We start from the raw sequence: 25,423 nt of genomic DNA on the forward strand, positions 1-25,423 counted from the left end.
CATTTTACCAAAATAAATGAAAGCAACAAAACAACAACAAAACACATTAACACCCAGACTCAAAAAAATAAATAGCTTTTATTTGTGTTTCCTTCACCACTATAAATCAATAGTTAGTGCAGATGTAACAATGTATGACAAGTCTGAAAAATAGGTTCTAAATATTGAATGGAGTATTCAACTCACTTTTAAAGAAGTTTAAATGCCAGCTCTTTCCCATCTCATGGCAATTCATGCCAAAGTCTCTCCGCTGGTTAGATGATAAGTGGACAAAATCCACAGAACACAATGACAGGACTTCCTGCTGCAAATAGGTGTAGCACTGCCTTTTCCCGAACCCTACTTTCTGGAAATTTTGAGATATATCCTTAACTTAAAAAGTGACATTCAACTGCAATTAAATTAAGCATGAAATAGCAAATTTACTTATTTTGAGGTTCAGTGAGGAAGAGATGTTACATTCTCCTGGAAATTGAGACACAAGACGTACACTAATACGGAATAATACAACTAATACATTTTTTCCTTCTAACAGAACTGTATGAATCCCACTGTCTTGTCTGTTTTAGACATGGAGTAGTCCCTTCACTAGTACAAAAAGGTCACAAAATAGCATAGCATTGATATCTCAGCCCAGTGCTGAGTCTTCTGAATCTGTGCCTTCTATATTTCCCGCTGTCTCTCCCGGTTGGTTGAGCTTTTCTTCTTGATTGGACTGACAGGTTCCATCCATCTGCTCACCACTTTCTGATGGGACAACAAAAAAAGCTATATTCACGTTTTTAACAATGTTCCACAATGCAGAATTCTTTGTAAAACTGCATAAAATCCAAAAGGAGTTGCGCCAAGCTTCTCCTGAAGAGCAACACGGTGTAAAAATGTGTCACTAAACACAAGTTTACTAACTAACTGCATTGAAACAAAATGATCATGTTGCACCATAATGAGTAAAGCAGTTCTTGCTGACCTGTACTGGTTGTACCCTCTTTCTTCTCAACAAGAAAGATTCGTTGCATCATCAGTTTTTTCGCGGTGTGGCACATGTACTTAAGCGCTGGAACACTGCCTGCTTTTCCTGCAAAGATATCAAAAAGGATAATAAGGCCCCCAAAAAAATCGTAAACCAAACAATTAACATTGAAGAATATACAGAAAACCTTACCTTTCTGTGGGGTCTCCTCAAACAGAACACAAGTTCCCAAAGTGTCTGTGAAGAGCAAAGGATAGCAGGATATTTTATGATCCATGAATCCATAGGTGTTTAAGCAAACTCCAACGAGCTGGAAAACTCTGAAATCATGCTAATCAATGTATGGATATTAGATTCAACATGCTATATTATTATTATTATACCTTCTATTGAATGGTCTTTACTCTGTGCCAATTCTCAGAATTGAACTGCATAGCTCATTTTTTGTAAGTGATGCAATCTACTGTAACTTGCAATTTGCTAAACTTGTGTTACATTTTGGTGGGGGGAAAAAGGAGAACATAGATCTCCATCAGTGACCAGTGACTATGCAACCAGTGACTATGCGACCAGTGACGATGCAACTTTAATCCACACCGAAGCAGGTTTCCTGTTCATTTCAGGGCTTTCGTAAGACACGGGAGTATCAGTAGTCTTACTTTAGTAAGTTAACGCTACATCTTACCATCCCTTGATGAATTAGGACAATTTGAAAGTGCAACGTCCCCCGTTAATTAACCTTTTAGAATCAAAAGGACTAACTTTAATGTTAGACTGACTAACCTAGCGTACCGTTATTGCAGTTATTATAACTTGATTATCAGACTTTAGAGGGCGGGGAGGGGTTCAGGGCCATTCATTTTTAATTCAACCACAAAATTCAAAACCTTTTTGGACACATTTCCATCATGACAACGTGGTTTAATTAGATGCTTTCTCTATTGATATTCAGGTTACTCCTTACCTTCATATTCCCCTGCAAACACATATTGTCCCACCTGCATCATGGGCTTCTCACTGTCAATACCCTGGAACACACGGACAAAAGGTATTCAGAGACAGCCACAAGCAGAGACCTGTTCACTTTCATTACAAAAAACAACAACTGACAAAACAACAACATTCTTATCCGATACTCACCAGTATCTTGCATTTGCCCCGACACTTGGCCATGAAGTCATTGTTGATTATACCAGAGAGCTCCACCACAACGAGCTGCTCCTAAAAAAGCCGAGACAGAGACACTTGGACTTTTAAACATTTAAACAAGCACAACAGGGAATTACATTTTTAGTAGTTAACAAGTTAAAACCACCAGAAGTAGTTATATGAAACACAAATGATATTAACTGAAACGACCACCTGTTAAAGTTCAAAGCTAACACATGAATGAATGGTGACATAAAAATCAACCGTGTTTGTAATCCCATCAGAACCCCGAAAAATGTTGGTAACGTGCTAGCCACATGGAGGTAATCTGGCTATCAGGAAACAATAAACACTCTGTCCGTACCTCTTCTTCCCATTCATCATCCATTGAGAAAACCCTGTTATAAAAGGGAGCGGGAGAAAGAAACGTAAATAATCGTTTTAATTAACGTTGTATTTAAAGAAATCTCCCATTCCTTTCTCTCATGAACAACTTCCGCGAATGTACGGTGGCCGAGAAACCCATTGTGTGTGTTTTTTTCTTTCTACACGGCATGTTTGCAGTTTCGGGCCCTTAACAACAAGGGGCGCTGTTGCTCGGGTTCTTTCATTGTCGAGTGTCTTGTGGCAAAGCCATTTATTGTGAACTGCAAATAGAAAGAATAACAATTAAATATTGCCCCAACCCATCTATTCATCCACCCATCCATCCATCTTGTCTGTCTGCCTTTCTATCCCCTTGTCTGTCTGTTCATCCAACTTATGGTTGAATTTGATTGAATCTAAATATTGGCTATCAGTAGGCAGACTCATTCACATCTAACATTAATGTTATTAATGTTCTTTTGCAGGAGGCCATAGCAGAGGTGATGAGACGAGATGAAATTACATGATACACTTTAGTGATCCCTAAGGAGAAATTCATCCGTCAAAGGCAGATTCAACCAAAAATGAGAACAACCCCCCACATCAAACATATCCTTAACAAAAAAGAAACAGTAGCACTTTCATAACATGACTGAATCATAATCAAAGTGCAGAATACAGAGGAAAAAAAAATCAGCACAAAACGGAAACCATTTTGTTTGAGGATGTCAACATACCTGAGTTTTTTAGTTGTCTTTGCCAGGGCTGTTATTATTGTACAAAGTCAAATAGAGTGAAAATCTATTACTGACACACATTTAAGGACAAAATGACAAAGCAAATTAAAAAAAATGTATAAGCCAAATACGTTTTATACATTATTTTTCAGTATGTACTTTGTTTATGCCACTGAATTTTGGTAAACAGCATAAATCTAATTAATGTCAAATTTATATTATATTAAATTTCTAGTGAACAATGTTTAATGCATGAAATTATTTGCCAATAGAATAAAGAAACCTCTAGGATGACAGGGTAACATTTATCATTCAGTTGTCTTGTTTTGCCTCAGAATGTGCGAGTGGATATAATATGTAATAAAACTATAATGTATAATATTTTTGTTAAGGATATATAATAAGTACATATAAAAACCTTTGATTTATTAAAAAATAAAATCTACAGTACTGATTAATAACAGTCCATATTGATCCCCGTAGGACATATCTCTTCTAAGTTTGCCACAGAGGGGTCAGAGATCGAGGAAAGCTGAGGCGCAAAACCACCGGGGCTGCTATCGATCTCGCTCAGGACTGCGTTTTTTTCTCGCCGGGTGCTCTTCTTGAAAGACCGCTCCAATAATAAAAAACAGGACAGTTGTGAAAAATGGATGATGGAAAAAATAAGTGAAAACTGTTTGTGCAAATCTACTATGTCACCTATACACCACACTTGTGCCTTTTACACATGTATATTATTCAATAACGATCCAGGCAAATTCTTTGCATTTGTGTTTTCAGAGGGAGCCATGAATCCTGTTCCTCAGACAAAAAAGACTGATTGAGGAAATTGAAGTAAAACTAAATCTGTTTAAGCCGTGGGATGACATTGGTATGACAATAAAGTGGTGCTGGGTCGGTCACATTACCGTCCTCAGTATCAGGAAATGAAGTTGAGAAAGATAGGGTTTAATAAGTACATATTCTTATGCTCCGGGTATTTCATATATCTCCATTCCTTCCAAATGAATTGCGTGGTAACCATGAATAACAGAGTCTGGGTTTAACACTCCAAAAGATCCAAGTGTAAAAACTTGCCGGTATTCTGCACCCATCATTTCTATTTGTTTGCTTTGAAAAGAATTACCATTGTTGACATTTGTTGTAAGGATAGAGGAAAGGAAAATAGCACTATCATTAAAACATTTTTAGAATTGACATTTTTCATAACGTCCATCTGCACGCCGTAGAGCAAGGCCAATCGCGCGAAGATGCTCGGAGGCCGGCGCTTTCTGTAAATACCTGTATAAATGTAAAGCAGGTTGATGTTGAATGAGGAAGAAAACGTATATTTTAAATCAGAATCCGGCAAACCAAATTAAAGGGGGTTCAAATCCCCCTGTGCCTTCTCCCTCTCCATTTCTGGCCTATCATTTATCTCTGGACCACGGTGGGGTTGTCATGTCGACCAGTCCACAAGTTACTATGACAACGGCTCAAGGGGAGGCACTTGCTAGGGAGGTTATTGCCTCCTTGGGGATGTAAGAAGGACAGGGGGAATGTGAGCAGAGACAAAGATAGGGGGGACTTATAGACGTGAATGAAGGGAGAGGTCAAGTCTGAGTATGTTAGCTGGAAGTGTGTTTGTGTTTGTGTGGCTTTCTATAGAAGTCGGTTTACATTCAGAACCATGCAGAAGTGGACACAGTGTGTAAATCAGAATGGTCCCACTGAAGCTTTGGAGAACAAAGTTGTATCCCTGCTGGACGAGGCCTCTCTTGTACATGATGTATTACACTTCCTGCTCAGTGCCATACCCCAGGGCAGAAAGGGGAGGGGGCAAGAGAGGGAGTGACGTTAAGGACCCTCCAAGGTGTCAGATGGGTCCCCAGCTTCCCCACATATTGTCATATAAATGTCATAAAGACGAGTTTGGAGTTGGGGAGCTTTTGGGTCTCCTTCTGCCTGGGGGGTATCATGGTGGTTAATTGCCCCATTAACACTGACAGGGTAAATTGGCGGTAGGGCTAACTATATATTACAGTGAAAACAACAACCCCTGGCATACACCTGAGGGCATGGTGCGTTTTACAGTACCGCCTGTGCATGTTTAAGTGTAGGAAAAGGAGAGTGTGTGTCTTCATAAATTGTAAATGTGCATTCAGATAAGAGCTTTAATATCGGGAAAATAATAAATCTCTTTATTTATCACGACAGAAGTGTTGTTCACATGTCTTACATTTTCTGTGCTGGACTTAATAACTAATCAAGAGAATTTTTCTATTCTATACATATATTGCTTTATGCAAGGACCTCTCACGTTTTTTATTGCACAAGAGGTGATATGAGTGTGTATGTTATGCCCTTTTCATTGTTTTAAATAGTGCAAGAAAATATGCAATAAGTTAAATGGATATTTACATCAAGGGTCAGCAATGCAAATAATATGAGCATTTTATTATGCCGTCCCATCAGTGCAGTGTAAAATGTGAAATCCTTTGTTTGTGATGAATTTCAAAGATGCTACATATTTGGTCTAAAATGTAAAGCAACATGTTCCCTAATATTGTATTTCTGCTTACAGGTCATTCAAAGAACCAAACATTTGGTATATTATGGATACATCATAGTATTAAAAAAGGATGCAAATGTAAGGATGAAAAATAACAGCAGATCTACATAAATTTTAACTTCAATTATCATTTTAACCCATATACGCACAGACACACCCCGACTATCAATCACTTTTTGTCTCCCTCTCTCTCACACTCACATATATACACACACACACACACACACACACACACACACACACACACACACACACTGCTTTGACACACACGTTGCAAAACGTTAAAATCATATCACCACTCATTTTCAAGATTCACATATTTATAGTACAAATGCAACACAATAATCCGACCTGTAACAACACAGGCAAAAATCAAAATAGCAGTCCTTGCAAAACCAACACAAGGAAATAGCATTAATATTCATATACTATTCTGATATGGCCTTGCAGTGCGGTTGTTTCACGCAACAGCAAGCAGATAGTAACCTGACTGCAGTTGATGCTATAGCCTTTTTTTTTTAAATTCTCTACAATGATATGCCCGTTTTTACCCATTGTGACTTTCTCTGTTTCATTTCACACCTTTCTAAATGTATATTCATACAAGACTAAAATAAAGGCGAGGTCAGATGGGACATTCGACACCTAAGTAAGTATAAAATATAATATTCTATTTTACAAATAAATGCAGTTTTCACCTTTTTGAAAATGGACGATCGACAGATTGCGCATCCAGTGTGAAATTCACAATAGTATTATCATAACAATGGAACCGAGTGGCGAAGATGGGACGGCCGGAGCAGGGGGAAAACCCCAAAGGTCTTATGTGATGACAAACACAGAGGTGGACACATCAATTGAGGCTTATGTATTTTAACGTTATCCAAACGGAGGAAATTACTCAGCAAAGCGATGTCCGCAAAGCACCTGCAACCTCGGTCCAAAAACAGTCAAGAGTGCAATTTCTTTTTTCATATTCCAGCATAGACGAAACCTTTGGCCTTGTTGTTATAAATATTCATATTTTGACTTGTTTGTTAATCAAATGTGAATATGTGTCTACCAGAAAGGTTGCAAATACATCCCACAACTTGTCATAAGCAGGTGGGCGTTCTAACACCAATTTAAACATTTCATGAAAATAATGTCTAGACATAATGCTTATATTTGAGGGTTAAATGTATGAATTAACACGAAGAATATGTCTGCATAATATTGCTAAAACAATCCTCAAAGGCCTTGGAATGTGCGTTTTTGTTCTCAATAGTGAGTCGCGGTGATTCTGACGCGTTTTGTGTGAGATTTCTGGCTTGGTAGTATTCCTGTAAAATCCCATTGTGTCTTTCTGTTGGTGAATTTTGACACTAATGTTGGTATTTTAGCATGTTTCAGATTACTATAGTATTTAGAGATTGTTTTTCGAATATCGTTTTCTCTCTAAATATGCATATATATTTTTTTAATCAGCTGGGATTTGTCTTAACATCGATCTAAAGTAGAATTTTACAGCGACAGCATTCTTTTTGCAATAAAAAAAACCTTTCATCTGAATTTTGTGTACTTTTTAAAAAATGTGTGTCTTCACCGCGTCCTCCCTATGCGTCCGCTGTAGCCTCTCCCCCCTCCCTCCCTCTCTCTCTCTCTCTCTCTCTCGCTCTGTCTCTCGCGGAATCCTATTGATCCAAACGGGCTAATTAGCGGTGTCTGCGCAATTACGCACATGCGCACTAGGCGCAATCTCAGCCATTTTTTGAAGGAAACTAATTAGCAGGAATAAAGAGCCAAGTGTTTTCCCCCCACAGTGATCAGAACTCATTCTACCTCTGGAGCTCGCACAAACCCCTCCGTCCCCTGTCTTCTGTTCACTACAGCCTACATGTAGCTTTAATTACACTGTTGTTTGGTAACAACTTGGACCCCGCTGCTCTCTCTCCCTCACCCCTTTTTTTCCTTCCTCCTAGCTCCGTAAAAACGCAGAGGATCATTCACAAGGAATGAGTGGTCTCTCTACGCGATTGTTTTCTGGACTACTACCCATTCAGCGTACGGAGCTTTGTACCAGAGCCGCTGCATAAATGTAAGTCTGCCGTGTGTTTACGATATTAAAGGGACGTGGGGACGCGACCCCGGGCGGTGGGGAAGGAAGGGCTGTTTGCTCAGTGCGATCGTGTAAAATCGCGCAAATCGAGCTTTTGTTTATCTGCTTGTGCATTGAGTCACCTGTTACTGAGGACTGGACGCGATCACTCTTGCTCTAGCTGGATCGGGAGTGTTGGACGTTGCGCTCGCACTGTAAACAAAGGCTCAAGTGGTCCGGAGGCTGCGTGCTGGTCGGTGGCTCGGTGACCGAGACGGGGAGTGAACTTCAAGTCGCTGCCCGTCCGGTGTCCTCCAACAGCCCCGGTTGTATGGTAGCCAGGATAGTGCAAAAAATGCAGCTTAGTGCTATTACCTTGGTGTATGCTGAATGAGTCCTCACGTAAAAGCTCGTGATGTTCAAAACCGCGTTAGTCCGTGTCCAGTCCTATGTGTCTCGGTCCTGGGGAGACAAACAAAATTAATTTTCTTAAAGTTTAGCCACACAACTCTACTCTCAGGGTCTTTCTCTCATCCCCTCACACCCCTTTCTTTCCGTTGTTAGCACATACACGCACAAGCACGCGCAAACACACACACACACACACACACACACACACGCCTGAGATACATTTTAGGGGGGCACGTTTATTATTAGAAACCTTTATTGCAAATTCTATTGTATTCACACCCAATAACAAGCATGCATGTATTAATATGTACAGTAATTAGAGGTCAAATTTCAGGCGTGTTGATGCCTGTGTTTTAATTGACATTATCAGGATCAGTTTGCAGTACACAACAGGATTCACTCACATTAACACACACATAGTTGTAAGCCTACACACCCACGTTGTTAAATGATGGTTTCCCGCACTTGTGATCGATAGAGAGCCAGGAATGTTTGTATAAATAGTTACATTGCCGATAGACCCAGGTTATTGATTGCAGTGTAAATGAAAATCTTTATCAGATTAGAGACTCCTCTCAGCTGCTGGCAGTCAGGCTGAGCCTCTCAGCACTATCCAGCGGGACAGTGGACAGCTGCAGTGGGCAAGGGTCTGTGGCCTGTGACATAAACACAGTACATTAAAGCACTATCAGAGTGCCGATATGAGCCATATATCTTTTAAGGTGCAGAGAGGGGAGAGGCGGTGGCTGCAGGGGAGAGAGAGGGTATTCAAGCAGCAGCAGCAGGAGGAGGAGGAGGAGGAGAAGGAGGAGGGGGGTGGTTTGTTGAAGTAGAAGGTGAAAGGGTACATTAAGGTCTCTTCTTGATTAAAAAAGGTCAGTAATGAGATTGTGAGACACACACAGAGTAAGAGAGATGTATCTGTCTCATCTGGTATCCCTCCGTCAGTTAAAAAACACACGAGGAGGAGGAGGAGGATTTATTTTTTTAGGGAGTCACTGTCTTGATGTATGATTGATTAATTTTTTTTGGAAGATTATTTTTTTAAACATCCTTGATGCATTTTAGGATTTTTTAAAATATTGACTGGAATGTGTATGCTAATTCATGTATGAAAATATATCACAAATCTTTGCTGGTTCCAGATTTTAAAAAACAAGGAAGTACACTCTTAAATAAAGATTAATTAAACATTGCTTTAAAATTGTTTCTCTTTTAAACATCATTATTGACTATGAATGCATTATGTATAATGTTTGAATTAAGGGGGGGTTATGGGATTCATTTTAAGGTACACCATTGCTTCATTGTTCATGTTTATGGGTGTGTTCGTATTGTGCAGGCTTGTATATAATCTTATACACAAGGAGGAGAGGAGATAAATAATACACAGCACTGCACCAACACTAACTATTGCCTAAAAAAATCTCAGATTTTCTTTAAAACCCATCTAACAACATTTTCTAAGCCACCGTATTTTTCAAATTTGTGGAATTATCACTAAACTAGTGTCTATTATATCGTCACCATCCCATGTTTGCACTGCATGTAATAAAAAGGCTCATGCTAAACAAAGCTTTAGTTTCCCCTCCTAATATCTATAGCGACAGATAGAAAAAGCAGATAAAAGAACAGTTTTCAAACCCTGTGTATCAAAGTGTGGCAATTTAGTGGAAGCCCTTCAGCTCAGAAGCATTCAGTTCTTTATTTAATCCAATCCCCTGAGAAATATTATAGACCTCCTGCGTAGCCTTCACCCGCATTCCTCTACCTAGTTTAGCGCTCACGCTATTGATTTTCCCATTAAGGGCTAACACTAACCCCTGAGTAACCAGCCTCTGTATTGCGCACTGTGAAGGCCATATTGAACAGATGCTATCTAGGGACTGTAATCAATGTCCTCCGCTGTTATGCAATATTATTTACATAACTGATTTATTTCCTTTTCTCTCTCTGTCCCTTCCCTCTTCTTTCGGTCTCTCTGTCTGTTTTGCGCTCTCCTCCTCTCTCTCTCTGTATCTGAAACACAGGTGGGGGAGTAATGCTTGGCAGCTGTAGCCTCTGGTATGGACAGCGGTGAGGGAGGAGGAGGGGACGGAGGGGGAGGAGAGGAGAGAGATGCTGACCTCAGTCCCCAGGCTTTATCTCTTCCTCTCCTGACCCCAGCGGTCAGTCCAGAGCAGGGGTCATCTTCTCATACCTCAGCCATGGCCCCTGCCAAAGAGCCCCTGACCCTGCCACGGCAGGGGGAAGAGGAAGCAGAGGGGTCCCAGGCTAGAGGAGAGACCCAGGGAGGTGAGCAGAAAGAAGGAGGCCGACATTCAAAGGAGAATGGAGCGTGTCAAAAGCAAGGCATGAAGGAAGACTTCGGGGAGGGATGTTTGTCAGGGCAAAGGAAGGAAGAAGGGGAGGTGCTTGTAGGTGTAGTAGAGGCGTCAGTTACAAGGGGCCTCCCAGCAGCCCTTAGCAGCAAAGAGAAGGAGGAGGAGGAGGAGGAGGAGGAAGAGGAGGAGGCGGCGAAGGAAGAGGAGGAGGCCATCTCAAACCAAAGCCAAACCAAATCCAAATGTTCTTTATTACCTCAACAGAGCCAGCACAGCTCTTCTTCCAGCACTGCAAAGGCCAGTGGCACACTCAACAGCAAAATTGCCGCCTCTCCAAAGCCCTCCCCCATTACTTCCACCTCTCCAAAGCCCTCCCCTTTTCTTTCCAACTCTCCAAAGCACTTCACTTGTCCGTCCTCCTTTTCTGCCCTGCTGAGCGAGACCGAGGTAAAAGACATTAAGGGAGATCAGGGCTGGATTTCTGAGTTTCCTCAGAGCTTTAAATCCCAGCAGTCTACCGTGGCTTTTCCACTGGCAGGTATGGAGCCTGCCGGTACAGCTACTGAGGATGATGGGCCAGCAGGGGTTTCTCACTCTTCCATTTCCAATGGAGATGGTGCCAAAGCTCCAGAACCAAATGACAGCCAGCTAAACACGGAGATGGATGACGAGAGAGACAAAGAAGAAGAACAGAAAGAAGCTGTCCTTAAAAACCTCAACCAAGACCTCTCTCCTAATTCCCTGACCAGTCACATGACCATAATGCACTCCCGCAACTCCTGCAAGACGCTGAAATGCCCCAAGTGTAACTGGCACTACAAGTCCCAACACACTCTGCAAGTGCACATGAAGGAGAAACATCCGGAGACGGGAGGCCAGTGTGTGTGCGCGGCCTCTGGGGTAAAGTGTGTGTGTGGCGCAGCAACGCGAGGTGTGTGTGCCTACTGCAGTTCGGGAAAACCCCATCCCCGCTTGGCCCGTGGTGAAACCTATGCCTGTGGCTACAAGCCCTACCGCTGTGAGGTGTGTGACTATGCTACCTCATCGAAAGGCAACCTCAGCATACACATGCAGTCGGATAAACACCTTAATAACGTCCAAAACGGGGGACACTCGAACGGTAGCGTGCACACGTCCCACATTGCCGCCATCAACAATAGCAGCAGCAACAGCAGCTTCTCCGACGGTAACGCGGCGGATGAGCCCACGTACAAGCCCCCACTCTCTACTCCCACGCCCACTACACAGCCCACCAAGCTCACACCACCTGCACACACTCACTCTCATGGCAAGCGGTGGCGGTGTGATGTGTGCGACTATGAGACCAGCATCGCCCGCAACCTGCGCATACACACCACCAGCGAGAAACACACCCACAACATGCTGCGGCTCCAGAGAGGTTACTACCTGTCGCACTGTAGGAGTCTTGCCCCTCAGCTGAAAAACTTACAGAACGCAGGTGAGTAATGCATCTCACACCGTGATCTTCAGCAAAAAAAACCCCCAAAAAACGACGGCGGCAAAAGAGAATTTGAATTGGTAATTGTCACAGTGAACCCCTCTCTGTTATAGGTGCGGAGCTCTCCTTGAATATGCGACTGACCAGTCAGCAAGTCGCAGATCAGCCCGTCACCCTTGGGTCTACACTGACTCCTTCTCCCTCCCCCTCCCCCTCACCTCCTCCAGCCCCATCTCTGTCCCCCACTGAACCCCTCTCCCAGGGGGGCGTGTTTCAATGCCTTGTCTGCTCCTGCTTTTCGTCTGACAGCTTAGAGTCTGTGGAGCAGCACCTGAACGCCCCTCGGTCGCTGCCCCAGTCTGAGTGGTGCTCCCTGGTCGCTGGTGGCTGCCACTGCAGGCTGTGCGGCTACACCACCCAGCTGAGGGCTAACTTCTCCTTGCACTGCCAGACGGATAGACACCGCACCCGATACCAGCTCGCTGCTCACCTCCAGGAGGGCGGGGACAGGGGTGAGGAGGGGGCGGCCCTCATCGCCAAGGGAAACCCGGTCCAGATGAGATGCAACCTGTGCGACTACGTGACCGGCAGTTTGGATAAGCTGCGAGGACATTCCCTCAGTTCACACCACGAGGCCAGCATCCGGGTTTACCGAGTCAGTAATCTCTCGTTGATAACATGTGTATTTTAGGACACACAAGCAGCATTCTAAGCGTAAATCTATTCAGCGTGAACTATAAACTGTAATATCTTAATTCTCTCCTTTCTGCCTCATTATTTTCAGTTCCTGCAGCAGTATGACGGGGAGGTTGATGGGGGATCGTGGCTGTTCCATTGTCTCTTATGCAACCACTCATCTTCTTCTAAACTACAAGTAATGAAACACAGTCAAACCCCAACCCATCAGCAGAGGGAAGGGCTACTACAGCTGGAGCCAATGGGTGGAGAGGAGTTGGCAGCCATTTTTACCATCAGGAAAAGCCCTGACCGTGTCACAGGTGAGAATATGAACTATGTGGTTGTGTTGCTTGTAATATCTGGCGTCATCGAGCAGAGGGGATTAAGACAAAAAGAGGGAGAAAATAAGTCATGTCTGTTGCTGAGATATTGATCAAGGAAATTGATTTGTCGATACACATCCTTGTTATACCCCCAATAACCCTTGACAACAGTTAACTAGCACCTGCTAATCAATGGACCAATACTACTTCCTTGGATAAGGACGGGGGAAGTAAAGGCTCACCCATCTGTTTTAGATAAAATACTGAATTTACATCCTCTGGAGTGTGTGGAATCTAAAATTAGTTGTTCAACACTTCAGTTGTAAATCAACTGAATCCTGTGATTTGTTTATGTGAAGATTAAGACTTATTGAGGTGAACTGATGAGTTGTAAGTCCATATTACCTCCACCTCATCTCTGAGGAGAATCTAATGGAGAATCAATAATTGATCAATAGTGTATACCGAGGCAAACAAGAAGAATAGAGTGAGGTCCAAAAACATTGGTCTTTTTGAAGGATGCTACCTAGAGGATTATGTAAACTACAATTAGCACAATTAACGTTTTCTTGGAACATATTGTACATATAACACATATAATATTATATGAAGTACAATGTTTGTGTAACATAACTATTATTCATGTCCCCTTCCAGGAGAACTCAGTGAGGATATTGAAACTTCCAGTGAGACCACTGGTCCTTTGGACACAACCAAAGACAATTGTAACTTGGGGACAAAGCAGATTTCTGAAGAGACAGGCATGTTGATTCATAGTTTGTTCAAAAATGGTGGCATGATAAAATGATTACTTACATGGTAAATATCAATTAATTTACATTTTCATATGACTTTTCACATGAAGAACTAACTAGGGAGGAGGAAAGAGAAAAGAGAGAGTCATTTCCGTCAGTCAAGCGTCCATCCTCTGCATGTGAGGAAATGGAAAACTTAATCTCAACCAAACGCCCCAGAATACACCAGCAGAATCCAAACCAGCAGGTGAGCAGTTGACACACATTTGAAGGATTTAAGCATGCACTTATGTATTTAAAACATAAACGGACACATTGTAATCCCACAAACCCATGCACACACAGGCTTTCTTCCAGCCTACTAATTCAACTGTTTTTTAACCATTCCCCTCTCTCTATAAGACTGTCCAGTGCCCTTTGTGCCAGGTTGAACTCCAACACACACACCTTCGACAGCATCTCACGCACGTGCACAGTGTGGCACAGGACTGTGTAGACAAGCTCATCAGCACAGTAAGTGTATGCGAGTGTTCGCTTGTTGTATTTGTGTTTTGTCAGGAAGCAAAAGAAAATGAGAAAGCCAAGCAATGGGGGATGGGGGAGAGTAAAATGTAGGGAGACAATTCCATTAAGAAGGCACCAGAGAGAAAGGCACCGCTTTTTTTTAATGCATGTTTAAGTAGCTCCCTGCTATCATCTTTGATGCAGCCGTGCATTCTGCGTGTATGTGTATGCACGTGTGTTAGAGTGGAAGAGAGAAGGGTTTGACTGAGTGAGTGAGTGAGGGAAAAGCCAGTCTTTCTATAATGCATGTTTAAGTAGCCCTCTATTACCAGAAGTGCAGTCAAGCTAAAAAGGGGCCCCCATGCTTTTTACTGTGTCTCTCCAACTAACAAAGACTGGTCATCTATCCACATCACCATCCTCCATCTCCCTGGCCTGTATGCTAAGTGGCCTTTGTCTCTTGTGCTCTTCGCCTCCACTTGACTGACTGCTTTTCACCCTTCTCCCCTCTGCTGTCCCCCCCTCCCCCCTCCCCCTTTCACCTACTCCTATCATTCCTATTCTCTGTCCCTGTCCCTGCCCCTCCCTTTCTGTCTCTCCCAAGCCTTCTCTCGATTTCTTATGGGTTACCCCTCCCTTACTCTCTCTCTCTCTACGAACCCGTTTTTTTGTTCATTGCCCAATACCTTCTCCCTCTCTCAATGCTCTCTCTTCCTCGTATTGTATACCCCTTACCCCTCCTTACCCCCACCATCTTCCTCCCCTCCGACCCTCCCTCACTCTCAGATAGTAATTGAGGTTCATTAATTCAGACTGAGGTGATGATGGCCATTATGTACCTTGCTTTCCAATTACGTTCTCTAGATTAAGCCTGACCTTCAGTTTTCTCCGCAGTGTGTGTGTGTGTGTGTGCACACACGTGTGTGTATGTGTGGTTGTTCTTCTCTTCCTCTCATATGACGCGGTTACGCAGAGAAAACTCTTGTCATGTAAATCTCATCTTTAGCTGTCTTTCCTTACCTTAGGGTAGCTAGCTGTTCGCATAGATATGGTATTTTTTCTTAGTGCTTGAAGCTGTGGAGATGAAGGTTTTCTGTATGAAGAATGATTTTAAATAAATTCATTATTCAGCTCAGTAAAGTTTTATTAAACCCTGGGGGCATGCTGGACGAGGCTGAAGGGCAGACCCACATATCTCACCATATACACTTATTATCAAATTGATGTGCTTTCCTGTCTATACTGCTGTGCAGGCAGGTGCAAGATGTAACGATACACTCACAGATTCCCACTTTAATGTTTTATGATATTAGCAAAGGGTGTGCAGGCACTCATGTTTATACAACTGGATATTTGCTTGCTGTTATTCTGTACAATTAAATGTTTCATTCATAATATAGGATCAAGAAAATATGGTAATAACCCATATTTCTCTCAGTCTCATGGTAAAGGGGCACTGATTATTACTGGCAATATCCCTACACCAATACAAAACAAAAATTGACACACAGTCATTCTTTTTTTCCTTGCAGGTTACACTATCCATGGAACAACCGCAGTCTAAGCTGCAGACAGAATCAGAGACAGAAGATTCTAGTGTCTTGGTTGATTTACAGAAAAACCAAGGTTGGTTTAAAATACACTCTAAAAACAGTTTTTAGAGATTTAGAGTAACCATTTCCAAACCATGTCACTGTAATTTGTTTAAAATACATAGAATTCTCGGCTCTAATGTTATTTAAAATGCACTATTTATTATTTTCATTTTTCCACTTTGAAGGCATTTCAGTTGAAAACACTGAGGGAGATGTAGGCGCACCCAAAGATGTCACAGCTCTACTCACCCCACCCCTAGAAGACAACACCACTCACCCTTACAATGGCAGACTGGCTCCTCAGTCCCCAATTCAGACCCCCCCTTCCTCTCCGACTGGCGACCCCCCTCCTCTTTCTGATCGCCATGGTTACCGGTTCCGTTGCAGCAGGTGCAGCTTGGCGTTCCCCACTCAAGAGAAGCTTCAGCTGCACTGGCAGTATCATGCCATGAGGGCGGCAACAGAGTGCCCGCTCTGCGCCCGACGGTGCCGCAGTCAAGAGGCCTTGCAGAGACACATGCAGAACACACACTCACAGCTGGACAACACACAGGGACAGAATACACACTCACCAACTCACACCGCTCAATACATGGAACAAAAAAAGAGTTCAGTTCAACAAGATTTTAGTTTATCACCTCAAGCGGGTCAAGAAGCAGGAGAGGGTGAGGATGAAGAGATGGAGGAAGAAGCCCTAGCCATGGAGGAAAAGGAGGAACAAAAAGAGGAAGTACAATTTAAAGAGAATGACGTAAACGGGGAAAGTGACGGAGATGATGAAGTTTCAACTGAGCCAGAGAAAGGGCCGAATGAGGAGGTCATAATGGAACCTACTTCAAACTTCCTGGTCAAAAAGAGCTCCAATCCCACATTGGACCGCTATCTGGATCCAGCTAGGCCCTACAAATGTACAATATGCTCTGAATCCTTTACCCAGAAAACCATTCTTCTGGTCCACTATAACTCAGTGTCCCATCTCCACCGGGCCAGAAGGGCGCTACAGGACTCTGGCACAGGTGTTGCTGTCCTCGAGGCTCCCCGTGGCCCAGATCCTAGGCCCTACCGATGCCGCTTGTGTGGAGTGGGCTATAGCCAGAGCTCCACGCTGGACATACATCTTCGCTCTGTTCTTCATCAGACTAGAGCTCGTGCTGCCCAGAACTCCGCTCCACAGACCCCAGCATCAAGTGGAGGGGCTTCAGTTTCAGTCCCCACTACTCTTACTCTGGCTCCCAACAAGAAAGAAACATCAAAGGGTTTACCGTTCACCAAGAGGCCAGATCTAGGAAACTCATCAACCTCTTTACTATTAGGCCCTGGTACAGCAGCTGACGCCCAGCCAAGCCTCTCTATCCCAACAGAAAGCCAGCAGGCTAAAAGTAGAGTTGCAGAACTTATAGCGTCAAGAAACCAGATAATGTTAATACAACAGCAGCAGTTAGCCCAGGCTCAGGCACAGGCCCACGCTCAGCTACAGCAACACACAGCTCTGCTCCAGTCCCAATTGATGCAGCACCTTCCCTTAGGGACAGAAAATCTCCTTAAGCAACACTTCTCCCTGGCACCAGACAACTTGCTCTCCCTGCAGCAGCAACTTCTTTTACCCTTTTATTTGTCAGGGGACATGAATTTTAACCCAGAATTAAGTATTAAGAACCTAGAACTTGGTCAGTTAGCATGTGCCAACTCCATCTCCAAAGAACAAGTTACGGTGGAAGTTAAAAGGGAGTGCCAAACTCAAGTCGATGAGAACCAGACTCCGAGACAACATTCAAGTTCAACTGTTAGCCAATTAAAGGATCGTGTGCAGTGTGAAGCCAATGTTGAAGCTGGCTGCAGTGGATCCGCCAACAACAAGTCCGAACAAGGACACAGCAATTCTAATCAAGACGAAGGAAAAGAAGAAATGCCTGTTGCTAGTATTAAAAATAAGTGTCAGAAAGCAGAAATGGATTCCTCTTTATTTACTCGTCATGGATTGCAATATCCTCCTCCCAGAGTGCCCTATGCAGCTGTAAATGGTGAGCCTGTTCGGGCCCTGCTGCAGAGTTATGGCTATGAGTTGGCACTGCAATACCTACAAAGTAGACACAGACACCAGCAGCAGATACCAATCCATATGATAACAGATGAACCAGGGGGCTCTGATATTGACAAGATGGAGAGTTACTCAAAAGAAGAAAAAGTTGAGTTAAGTGGACTACAGGATGTAAAGCCAGAAGGCAGTATCAAGGATAACAAAGAATTAGAAGGCAACGAAGAGATCCAAAGTTTGCCACATGACAAAAAAAATAAAGAAGAAGAATCGGTAAAGAAAGAGAAAGGTTGTTGTGGAAAGGGAGAAAAGTGTAGAGACTGTGGCAAATTTTTCTCAGATGCCTTGATTCTAAAAAGTCACCGGGAGTACATTCATAGGAAACTGTTTCCTACTCCTGCACTGGAGAGATTTTCCAGAGAGTACAGGCTGCAGTATGACCAGATGTACCCGATAACACAACCTAAATCTTTAGAGAATTCAACTGCTTCAGCCTCTGCTCCTGTCCCATCCTCAAAATCAGAACAAGTAATGGAACCAGTTATGTCCCAAGTTAAAAGTCTTGAGCCCTCTCCTGCACCGTCGTTTTCAGATCCCATAACAAACACGTGTGCTCATGCTACAGAATTATCAACAACTACCCCCACACCTTCTTCTTCTCCTCCATTAATTCCTCAATCTCAAGAATATTCACAACGAGAGTCAACCATCCCCAGCACAGCTGCAACAGCTACTTCTCAAACAACAACCCCAGCTAAGGCCACACCTCTTACTTTACAGAAAATACCTATGCTTCCTCCAGGCTTGTCCCAGCTTCCTATTGCCCAACGGCCTTTACCTAACCTCCCTCTACCCCACATTCCTTTTCCCATGGAACTACCCCTCCTTTCTCCGGTTGTGATGCAGTCTGTGGGTCTCCAGCCCCAGCCTTGGTTAGACTCAAGTATGAACCCTGAGTTGGCAAAACTCTACCAATCTCAACTCAACACAGCACTTCTAGGGCAACAGCCACAGCTCAGTCCTTCTTTGCTTGTCCAGCAGTCCCAGCTCAGCCCAGCTTTGCAAGGTCAGTCATCCCAGATCAATTCTGCGCTGATGGGTCAACCATCCCAACACAGCCCTATCCAAACAGGACAGCAAGCTCAGGTCAGCCCAACAATACATGAACATCAGGGTAAGAGAACCCGAACCCGAATCTCTGAGGAGCAACTGACTGTCCTGAGGAAACACTTTGATATTAACAGCCTCCCCAGTGATGGAGACATGAACAAGATGTCTGGTCTGTCTGGGTTGCCTCATAAAGTTATCAAACACTGGTTTCGCAACACCTTATTCAAAGAGCGCCAGCGAGACAAGGATTCCCCTTACAATTTCAATAATCCCCCAACCATAGCCCTGGAGGAGCCCAGGAAACTAGCACAAACCCAGCCTCTGTCACTTTCCCAATGTCCGCTGTCCCCAGCCCTTCAAGCCCATACCTCCCCACAGGCCCACACAACAGACCTCCCAAGAGGAGAGCCCCATAGGGGCCGACGCTCATCCCGAACCCGCTTTACGGAACAACAGCTGGAGACCCTGCAGAGAGTGTTTGAGGCAACTCCCTATCCCAGAGAGGAAGAATATGATAGCATGTCCGCTTTGTTGTCCCTCCCTAATAGAGTCATTGTTGTGTGGTTCCAAAATGCAAGACAGAGAGCACGTAAAAATCAAGACCGGGGGACTGATGATGGATCTGAGGGTAAGAACCAACACGACACCATACACAGAAAGAGAAATGGCCTCTACAAGAATGATGACGAGGATAATAGCTGTGGCGATGACGCACAAGGGGAATCTCAGAATGAAAACTCCATGGATCTGACTTATGAGTATTACACCAACCCTGACTCACCTGTCCTTGATTCTTCCTCTTTCTGCATTCAAAGTGAGCATATAACAGTCAATGGTGAACCAACACCTGTTACTAGGAAACAAGAAGATAAAACAATCTCTTCTGAGGCTAACAAGAGCGTTTCTCTGGTTCAAACTCCAAATGAAATTTCAGATGTAGACATCCAATGTAAGGAAGTTGCTATGGTCAAGAAAACGGTGTCCACTCCACCACCTGAGCCCAACCTGCAGCCAGAAATGACTCCAGAAAGACCCCGTCCTCACTCCTCCTCTTCACAAAAGGATGCACCTGCCATTGCATCCACGGCTCATTCTAGCCAGGGCCATAGATGCAACCCTCCTTCTGATATAGCTGTTGAAAAACCTGTGGATACATCACCAAACCTCCCTGCTTCTTCAGAGTCTGACACTAGCCACATCCGGCTGCCTGATGCCACCTCTTGTCTGTCCACTGAAACCCAGCAAAAAAACCAACCCCAAACACAGGCTCAGTTTCAGTGCAGTCTCTGCCCAGTGTCCTTACCCTCATTCCAGCTTTGGCAAGAACATCAGACCAGGCACCTCCTGGCAGCTCAGTCCCAGGTCCAATTTCTACACTCTGGCTTCACAGACCGAACCATGCCTTACATGATGCTCCATCCCAACCACACCCTGATGGCCAGCCAAATGATGTCCCAAATGCACCCTAATCCCACACATTCCATGATTTCACACTTAAACAGCATACAAATGAATAACACGCTCTCTGATCACTCGAGTAATAACCTCAGTAACCTCTCTCAAAGTTCCCTGACACCCATGAAGCAGAGTTCAAAGCTCATGTCGGAAACAAGTTTTGAAGGGCAGAGGAGCGTTGGAGAGATTGAGGAAGAGCACCGAAGGGATAAGCGTCAGAGAACCACCATCACTCCAGAACAGCTTGAAGTGTTGTATCAGCGCTACAGTATGGACTCCAACCCCACCAGAGGAGTCCTGGAAGGCATTGCACGCGATGTAGGCCTGACGAGACGTGTGGTTCAGGTATTTCATGGATTTCTGTTGTAATTAATTACGTGTGAATGTTTTTGAAGAGAGGGATGGAAAGAAAATTATGCAATGATGTTGTGTAACAAAAATTTTAAATCATGCTGGTCATTCTTTACAGGTCTGGTTTCAGAATACACGAGCCAGAGAGCGAAAAGGACAGTTCCGGTCAATGGGTCCAGGATCCAGTTTCAGCTTAGGTTTGAACCACTTGCGCTGCCCATTCTGTAGGGCTCTCTTCAAGGTAAAGAGTGCTCTTGATGCCCATATGAGGTCACGCCACTGGGCAGAGGCCGAAAGAGCAGGCTACAACTTATCGATGAGTAATGGATCCAACGGGCCGATAGGGATGGCTATGTCCTCTGTCGTGGACAGACCAGGCCCGTCTATCTCCTCCAACCCCATCCCAAACAATGGCTATGTCATCCTTAACAAAGAGTTAAGTATGAAGCCACCTGTGAGCTCTTTGTCTTTAACCACTGAGCTGAACAACCCAGAAGAGGATGATGACTACGAGGAAGACGATGAGGAGTACCCATGTGAGGAGGGTTCAAGTATGGTTGACCAAGGTTCTCCCAGTCCAGAGGGATCCGGGGGTCCGAGCTCAGATTGGGGTGATACGCTAAGTCTGCAGCAGCACCAACATCAGCAGCAGCAGCGTCAACGGACACAGATGAGCCACTTCCAGGTACTCCAGCTCAGAGACTTCTACAGGAGCCACCGCACCCCTAACCGACATGAGTGTGAGACACTGGGCCAGGAGCTGGGACTGCCTCATAGAGTTGTGCAGGTAAATATTCATAAATGATAGGTTGCAGGTTGAATGGGCATTTGTTAAAGATTGAAAATGATTGTTTCAGAACAATTAGATATTGTAAAATCTTTTTTTTTCTCACAGGTGTGGTTCCAGAATGCCAGAGCCAAGGAGAAGAGGGCCAGGAGCCTGAGCTCTGACTCTGCAGAGAGGGAGCAGGCCGAGCTGTCAGCAGGGGCAGGGGAGAGAGACAGAGCTTAGAGAGGCAGACTACGGCCGTTTAGCTTTTTTTCTACTACATTGTCCCCGACACCCCCCTCCCCCCTCGCCTCCCTCCCCTGCCCCCCTTCCCCCACAAAACCCCCTGCACCTACTGTTGTCTAAACATATTCCTTGTCCACTTTGCTGCCAAACCTGAAACCTGAACACCCCAAAGATGCCGAGCCACAGTGGCCCAAAGAGAAACTCTCCTGACTGAAAGAGAGCCCAAACCAAGTCCTTTCGATACAGCTTTCCTCTTTTCATATCGTTGTTAAACTCTTTCCCGGTCTGTCATTTAATGTTGAAAAGAGCTCCTCTCCCTATGAGGTTGAGACACCTTACTACAACCAAACACCACCTTGATTAAAATAACCAACCAGATGCCACAGAGGCCAAAGAGCATTCTCCAAGTATGTGACCTCACTGCCCAGCTAGACCTGCAGTCTACCTCTCAGTCTGCATGACAGACTCACAGTGGGCCCTCCACCAGAGCTAGATGACCAGCTGTGTAGCATGTAGTGCCATTCTGAAAGAGGCTGGAAAATAAATTGTCAAAGAGATTTTAGTGTACATAAAGAGCTCCAAAAGATAAACTTGAAGAAAAACAAAGCAGTTCACAGTGAGAGAAGAGTTGGGTGGAAAAAAAGAACGTGGAAAAATATCCTTGAAAGGGATGGAGGTATTCGCATAGAGCTTTTGTAAAGACTGACTCAGATTCCAAAGCTCCTAACCAAAATGTTTCATGTCTGTGAATTTTGTGTTTGTTTTCAATAACAAACTGCAGAGCTGACGTCTGTACCGTGAATGGGTGAAATCTGCAGCTGGCAAAATTAAGCCGAGTACCAATAGACTGATACGGTGCCAGAATGCAGCCTCACCCCCACACAAGCCAATGATGAGTCTTCTGTTGTATATGTACACCTTCTATGTTCCTTTACTGGATAACAGCCCAAATAGCACAGAACGAAAAGGCCAGTTTGTCCTGAACGGGGCAAACTATTTTTTATAGCACTCAACCATTATACTGTATATGAAAACTTTAACCAAACTGAAATTTACATTGTGTGTGTGTTTAGTAATAGTTTCTTAATATAAATCTTATGGACTGAGATAAACTGTCTTGCTTCGATATAATAGTGTCATGATTAGTAAACGATTATGACAGCTTTGATATGTTCAGGCAAGGTGACATACTGCCTTTCCATTCTATTTGAATATACCAATGGCATACCAATGTTATTTGATTGATGTAAAGCTTTCTGTGCTCAGGTCAACAGCTCAACATGGCTCCGCTGAAATTGTGGTCTTAATACTGTACTTTTCTGTTTTTGAAACAGAAGAGGCATGGTTTAACCTAGGACTAAGTATTAAAAGATATTTACAAAAACATCTGTATTTAAAAGATCTGAGCTTTCACCACTGAGTAATAGATTGTTACAAAAACCTTATTGAAACTAAAGTGTTTAATAGTGTGAGGGGTAAATGTACAGTATTTAGCTTTTGTATGGTTGACTCGAGACTTCATTGGATGATTGAGACATAGCTCCCTTGTTCACTTACAGATGGGGAGCTACTGCGCAAAACTGAGAAAAACTGGATGTTATTGATGTTATTTTTGTACACTTAATTTATTTCCCCTCCTCCTACCTTACAACTTTCCTCTTTTTTCTTTTGTTCATTTGCAACCAGTCTTTATTCTAACTGTAATAATGATAATATAATAACAATAATAGCTAACAATAATTAATGCTTTAAGACAAAAATCCAAAGACGTGATAATACTTTAACCATATGACCTACAAAAATAAGCGCTACTGTTTACTTGACGATGTATTGCTGTTTTTAAAGAAGGAAGGAGTCCCTATATCTAAGCTACTGTTTTCTGCCTCTCATAAGCACACTGGAAACTGTAACCAAAACCCCAAACTAGAGCCATGGCAGTCTGTAAAATAGCGGTTAAAGAGTTTTACTTCTCTTGAGAAATGTTGCAGCTTATTTTTCTTTCTTTTTTTACCATAGTGTTGAACTTCAGCCCTTAAGGATGTCCAGTTTGCTGCTAATGTACTGTAGTTTCTAATGATACTGTAGAAAGATGCATGCTCTGATCGCTTTACCACTAGGCTTTAATGACTACAAACTGTAATGATACCTGTGATGCTGTTGATAAACTGCTCCTATGTTATTCCGTTGTAAACAAATGGATATGTGGGGCTCAATTCCATCAGGTTTGTTTTTCAGTATCTCAATAATTACCCTGACTCAGAAGATAAAAATGGCTTTCAGAATACAAGAAATATTTTTTCAAGCTTCATTTTTAGAGAAACCTGTTTGGGGCATTCATTTCTCAATACTTGGTACTGCATAGCTAATTGAAGGAGTTCAGCCCCAAATGTTCTACTGGTAGTGTCAGCCTTTCTGTGTTGCAATGTCTCTAGTTTCTAGTCATTTGCCCATCGCAAACAGCTTTGCTGAACTTGTCTCAGACTGACATCACTACCGACTTTCCAAAGGATGTGGACTGATTTACTCTGTCATGATTTGTTCTTAAACTAACCAATGTTTACGACAATACCAATGAGCTTTCTTCTGTACAGAAATGTGCATTCCAAATACCACAAAGGCAGTTTTTTGTATGCTGATTATTTTAAATTTCATTTGTCATATTCTCTTGATCTTATTGACTGTAAGATGTACATATTGGGGTCCTCTATGGTGATGAGACTCTGTTATCCTAACTGTAGGTAAAACTATTCTTTTAATTTTTTTCTGGATATGTTGTTGCCATAGTGATGACCAAAAAGATACCTGTGATGTGCACCTGTCCTTATGTCCTGCTCCAGTGGTTTAGTGCGTCTCTATACTCTCCCTGCCCAAGTTCTTCCCTACTTGTGTGTGTGTTTCTCTTCCTTTCCCTTCCCATACTCCACTGAGCTAAATAAAGTCTGCTTTGGTGCATGCTCTGGTCTCATCCCTGGGTAACCAAGAGAAGCCATTTTGGGAATGTTGTGGTATGCGAGCGTCTCTGTTCTCTGTGTTTCATATTCCAGGTTGTGTGTGTGTGTGTGTGTGTCTGGCTGGAAGCTTTTGATGTGCAACCGTGTGTATGTGTGTAGCATGGCAGTGTGGGGAAGGCGTTTGGTGAATGGAGCCTTGACCTCTGGGGTCACTTCATTAATTACATCTGTGACATTCAGCCAGATGAGTTTCCTTTGTAACTAAATGATATGATGAATATTAACGACCTCGGATGAATTACATTGCTGCTTCTGCTGCTGATGATAATGTGTTTTACGAGTCTGGGAGAGAGGGGAGTAAAATTGCACACTACAGCGAATTTAGAGATTTACAGATTTCCACGTGCAACATTTAAAAGACCACAGCGTAGGTTGGTAGAGCTAATTTTATTATTTTGTTTTCCTTCAGAAGGAAAACAACCTTTCACAGTAGGCGTTCAGTCTCGAGCACAAACCGCTATCTGCTTCTTGTTCTCAAGCAGCAAGCCGTTCATTTAACGATTATACATGAATGCGCCTGCAGAAGAAAACAGTTCTGATTGGG

The 25,423-nt window shown here is 43.4% G+C and overlaps 2 protein-coding genes across 5 annotated transcripts; one reads left to right on the forward strand and one right to left on the reverse strand.

The window, feature by feature from the left end:
- Positions 1 to 59: 59 nt before the first annotated feature.
- gtf3c6 (general transcription factor IIIC, polypeptide 6, alpha) lies at positions 60 to 8,353 on the reverse strand. 3 transcript variants are annotated; one of them, XM_037450486.2, is made up of 6 exons: positions 8,229 to 8,353; positions 2,111 to 2,191; positions 1,935 to 1,998; positions 1,163 to 1,207; positions 968 to 1,075; positions 60 to 747 (listed from the first exon to the last, which is right to left on the reverse strand). In XM_037450486.2, exons 2-6 carry the CDS (start codon positions 2,141 to 2,143, stop codon positions 629 to 631), a joined length of 369 nt encoding a protein of 122 aa, XP_037306383.1. In that variant the 5' UTR covers positions 2,144 to 2,191; positions 8,229 to 8,353; the 3' UTR covers positions 60 to 628. The 3 variants fall into 3 exon arrangements, with proteins under 3 accessions (XP_037306383.1, XP_037306382.1, XP_037306384.1); XM_037450485.2 differs by lacking the exon at positions 8,229 to 8,353 and adding an exon at positions 2,484 to 2,966; XM_037450487.2 differs by lacking the exon at positions 8,229 to 8,353 and adding an exon at positions 2,333 to 2,402.
- On the forward strand, positions 7,456 to 24,820 carry LOC119195508 (zinc finger homeobox protein 3-like). 2 transcript variants are annotated; one of them, XM_037450470.2, is made up of 11 exons: positions 7,456 to 7,853; positions 10,295 to 12,047; positions 12,161 to 12,702; positions 12,832 to 13,045; positions 13,705 to 13,809; positions 13,914 to 14,050; positions 14,206 to 14,316; positions 15,840 to 15,933; positions 16,088 to 20,847; positions 20,972 to 21,640; positions 21,749 to 24,820. In XM_037450470.2, exons 2-11 carry the CDS (start codon positions 10,331 to 10,333, stop codon positions 21,863 to 21,865), a joined length of 8,466 nt encoding a protein of 2,821 aa, XP_037306367.2. In that variant the 5' UTR covers positions 7,456 to 7,853; positions 10,295 to 10,330; the 3' UTR covers positions 21,866 to 24,820. The 2 variants fall into 2 exon arrangements, with proteins under 2 accessions (XP_037306367.2, XP_037306368.2); XM_037450471.2 differs by lacking the exon at positions 7,456 to 7,853 and having other exon boundaries at positions 8,500 to 12,047.
- The last annotated feature ends 603 nt before the right edge of the window (positions 24,821 to 25,423 follow it).

Source organism: Pungitius pungitius, chromosome 6 (assembly GCF_949316345.1).
Source record: "Pungitius pungitius chromosome 6, fPunPun2.1, whole genome shotgun sequence".
In the NCBI taxonomy this organism is placed as follows: domain Eukaryota; kingdom Metazoa; phylum Chordata; class Actinopteri; order Perciformes; family Gasterosteidae; genus Pungitius; species Pungitius pungitius.

Coding starts and splice junctions, on each gene's coding strand:
- gtf3c6 (XM_037450485.2), bottom strand. CDS start 2,507: ATGGATGATGAATGGGAAGAAGAG. Junction 2,192..2,483: donor ATGATGAATGGGAAGAAGAG/GTACGGACAGAG, acceptor CGGCTTTTTTAG/GAGCAGCTCGTTGTGGTGGA. Junction 1,208..1,934: donor GTTTGCAGGGGAATATGAAG/GTAAGGAGTAAC, acceptor TGCTCTTCACAG/ACACTTTGGGAACTTGTGTT.
- LOC119195508 (XM_037450470.2), top strand. CDS start 10,331: ATGGACAGCGGTGAGGGAGGAGGAGGGGACGGAGGGGGAGGAGAGGAG. Junction 20,848..20,971: donor TGACGAGACGTGTGGTTCAG/GTATTTCATGGA, acceptor CATTCTTTACAG/GTCTGGTTTCAGAATACACG. Junction 21,641..21,748: donor TGCCTCATAGAGTTGTGCAG/GTAAATATTCAT, acceptor TTTTTCTCACAG/GTGTGGTTCCAGAATGCCAG.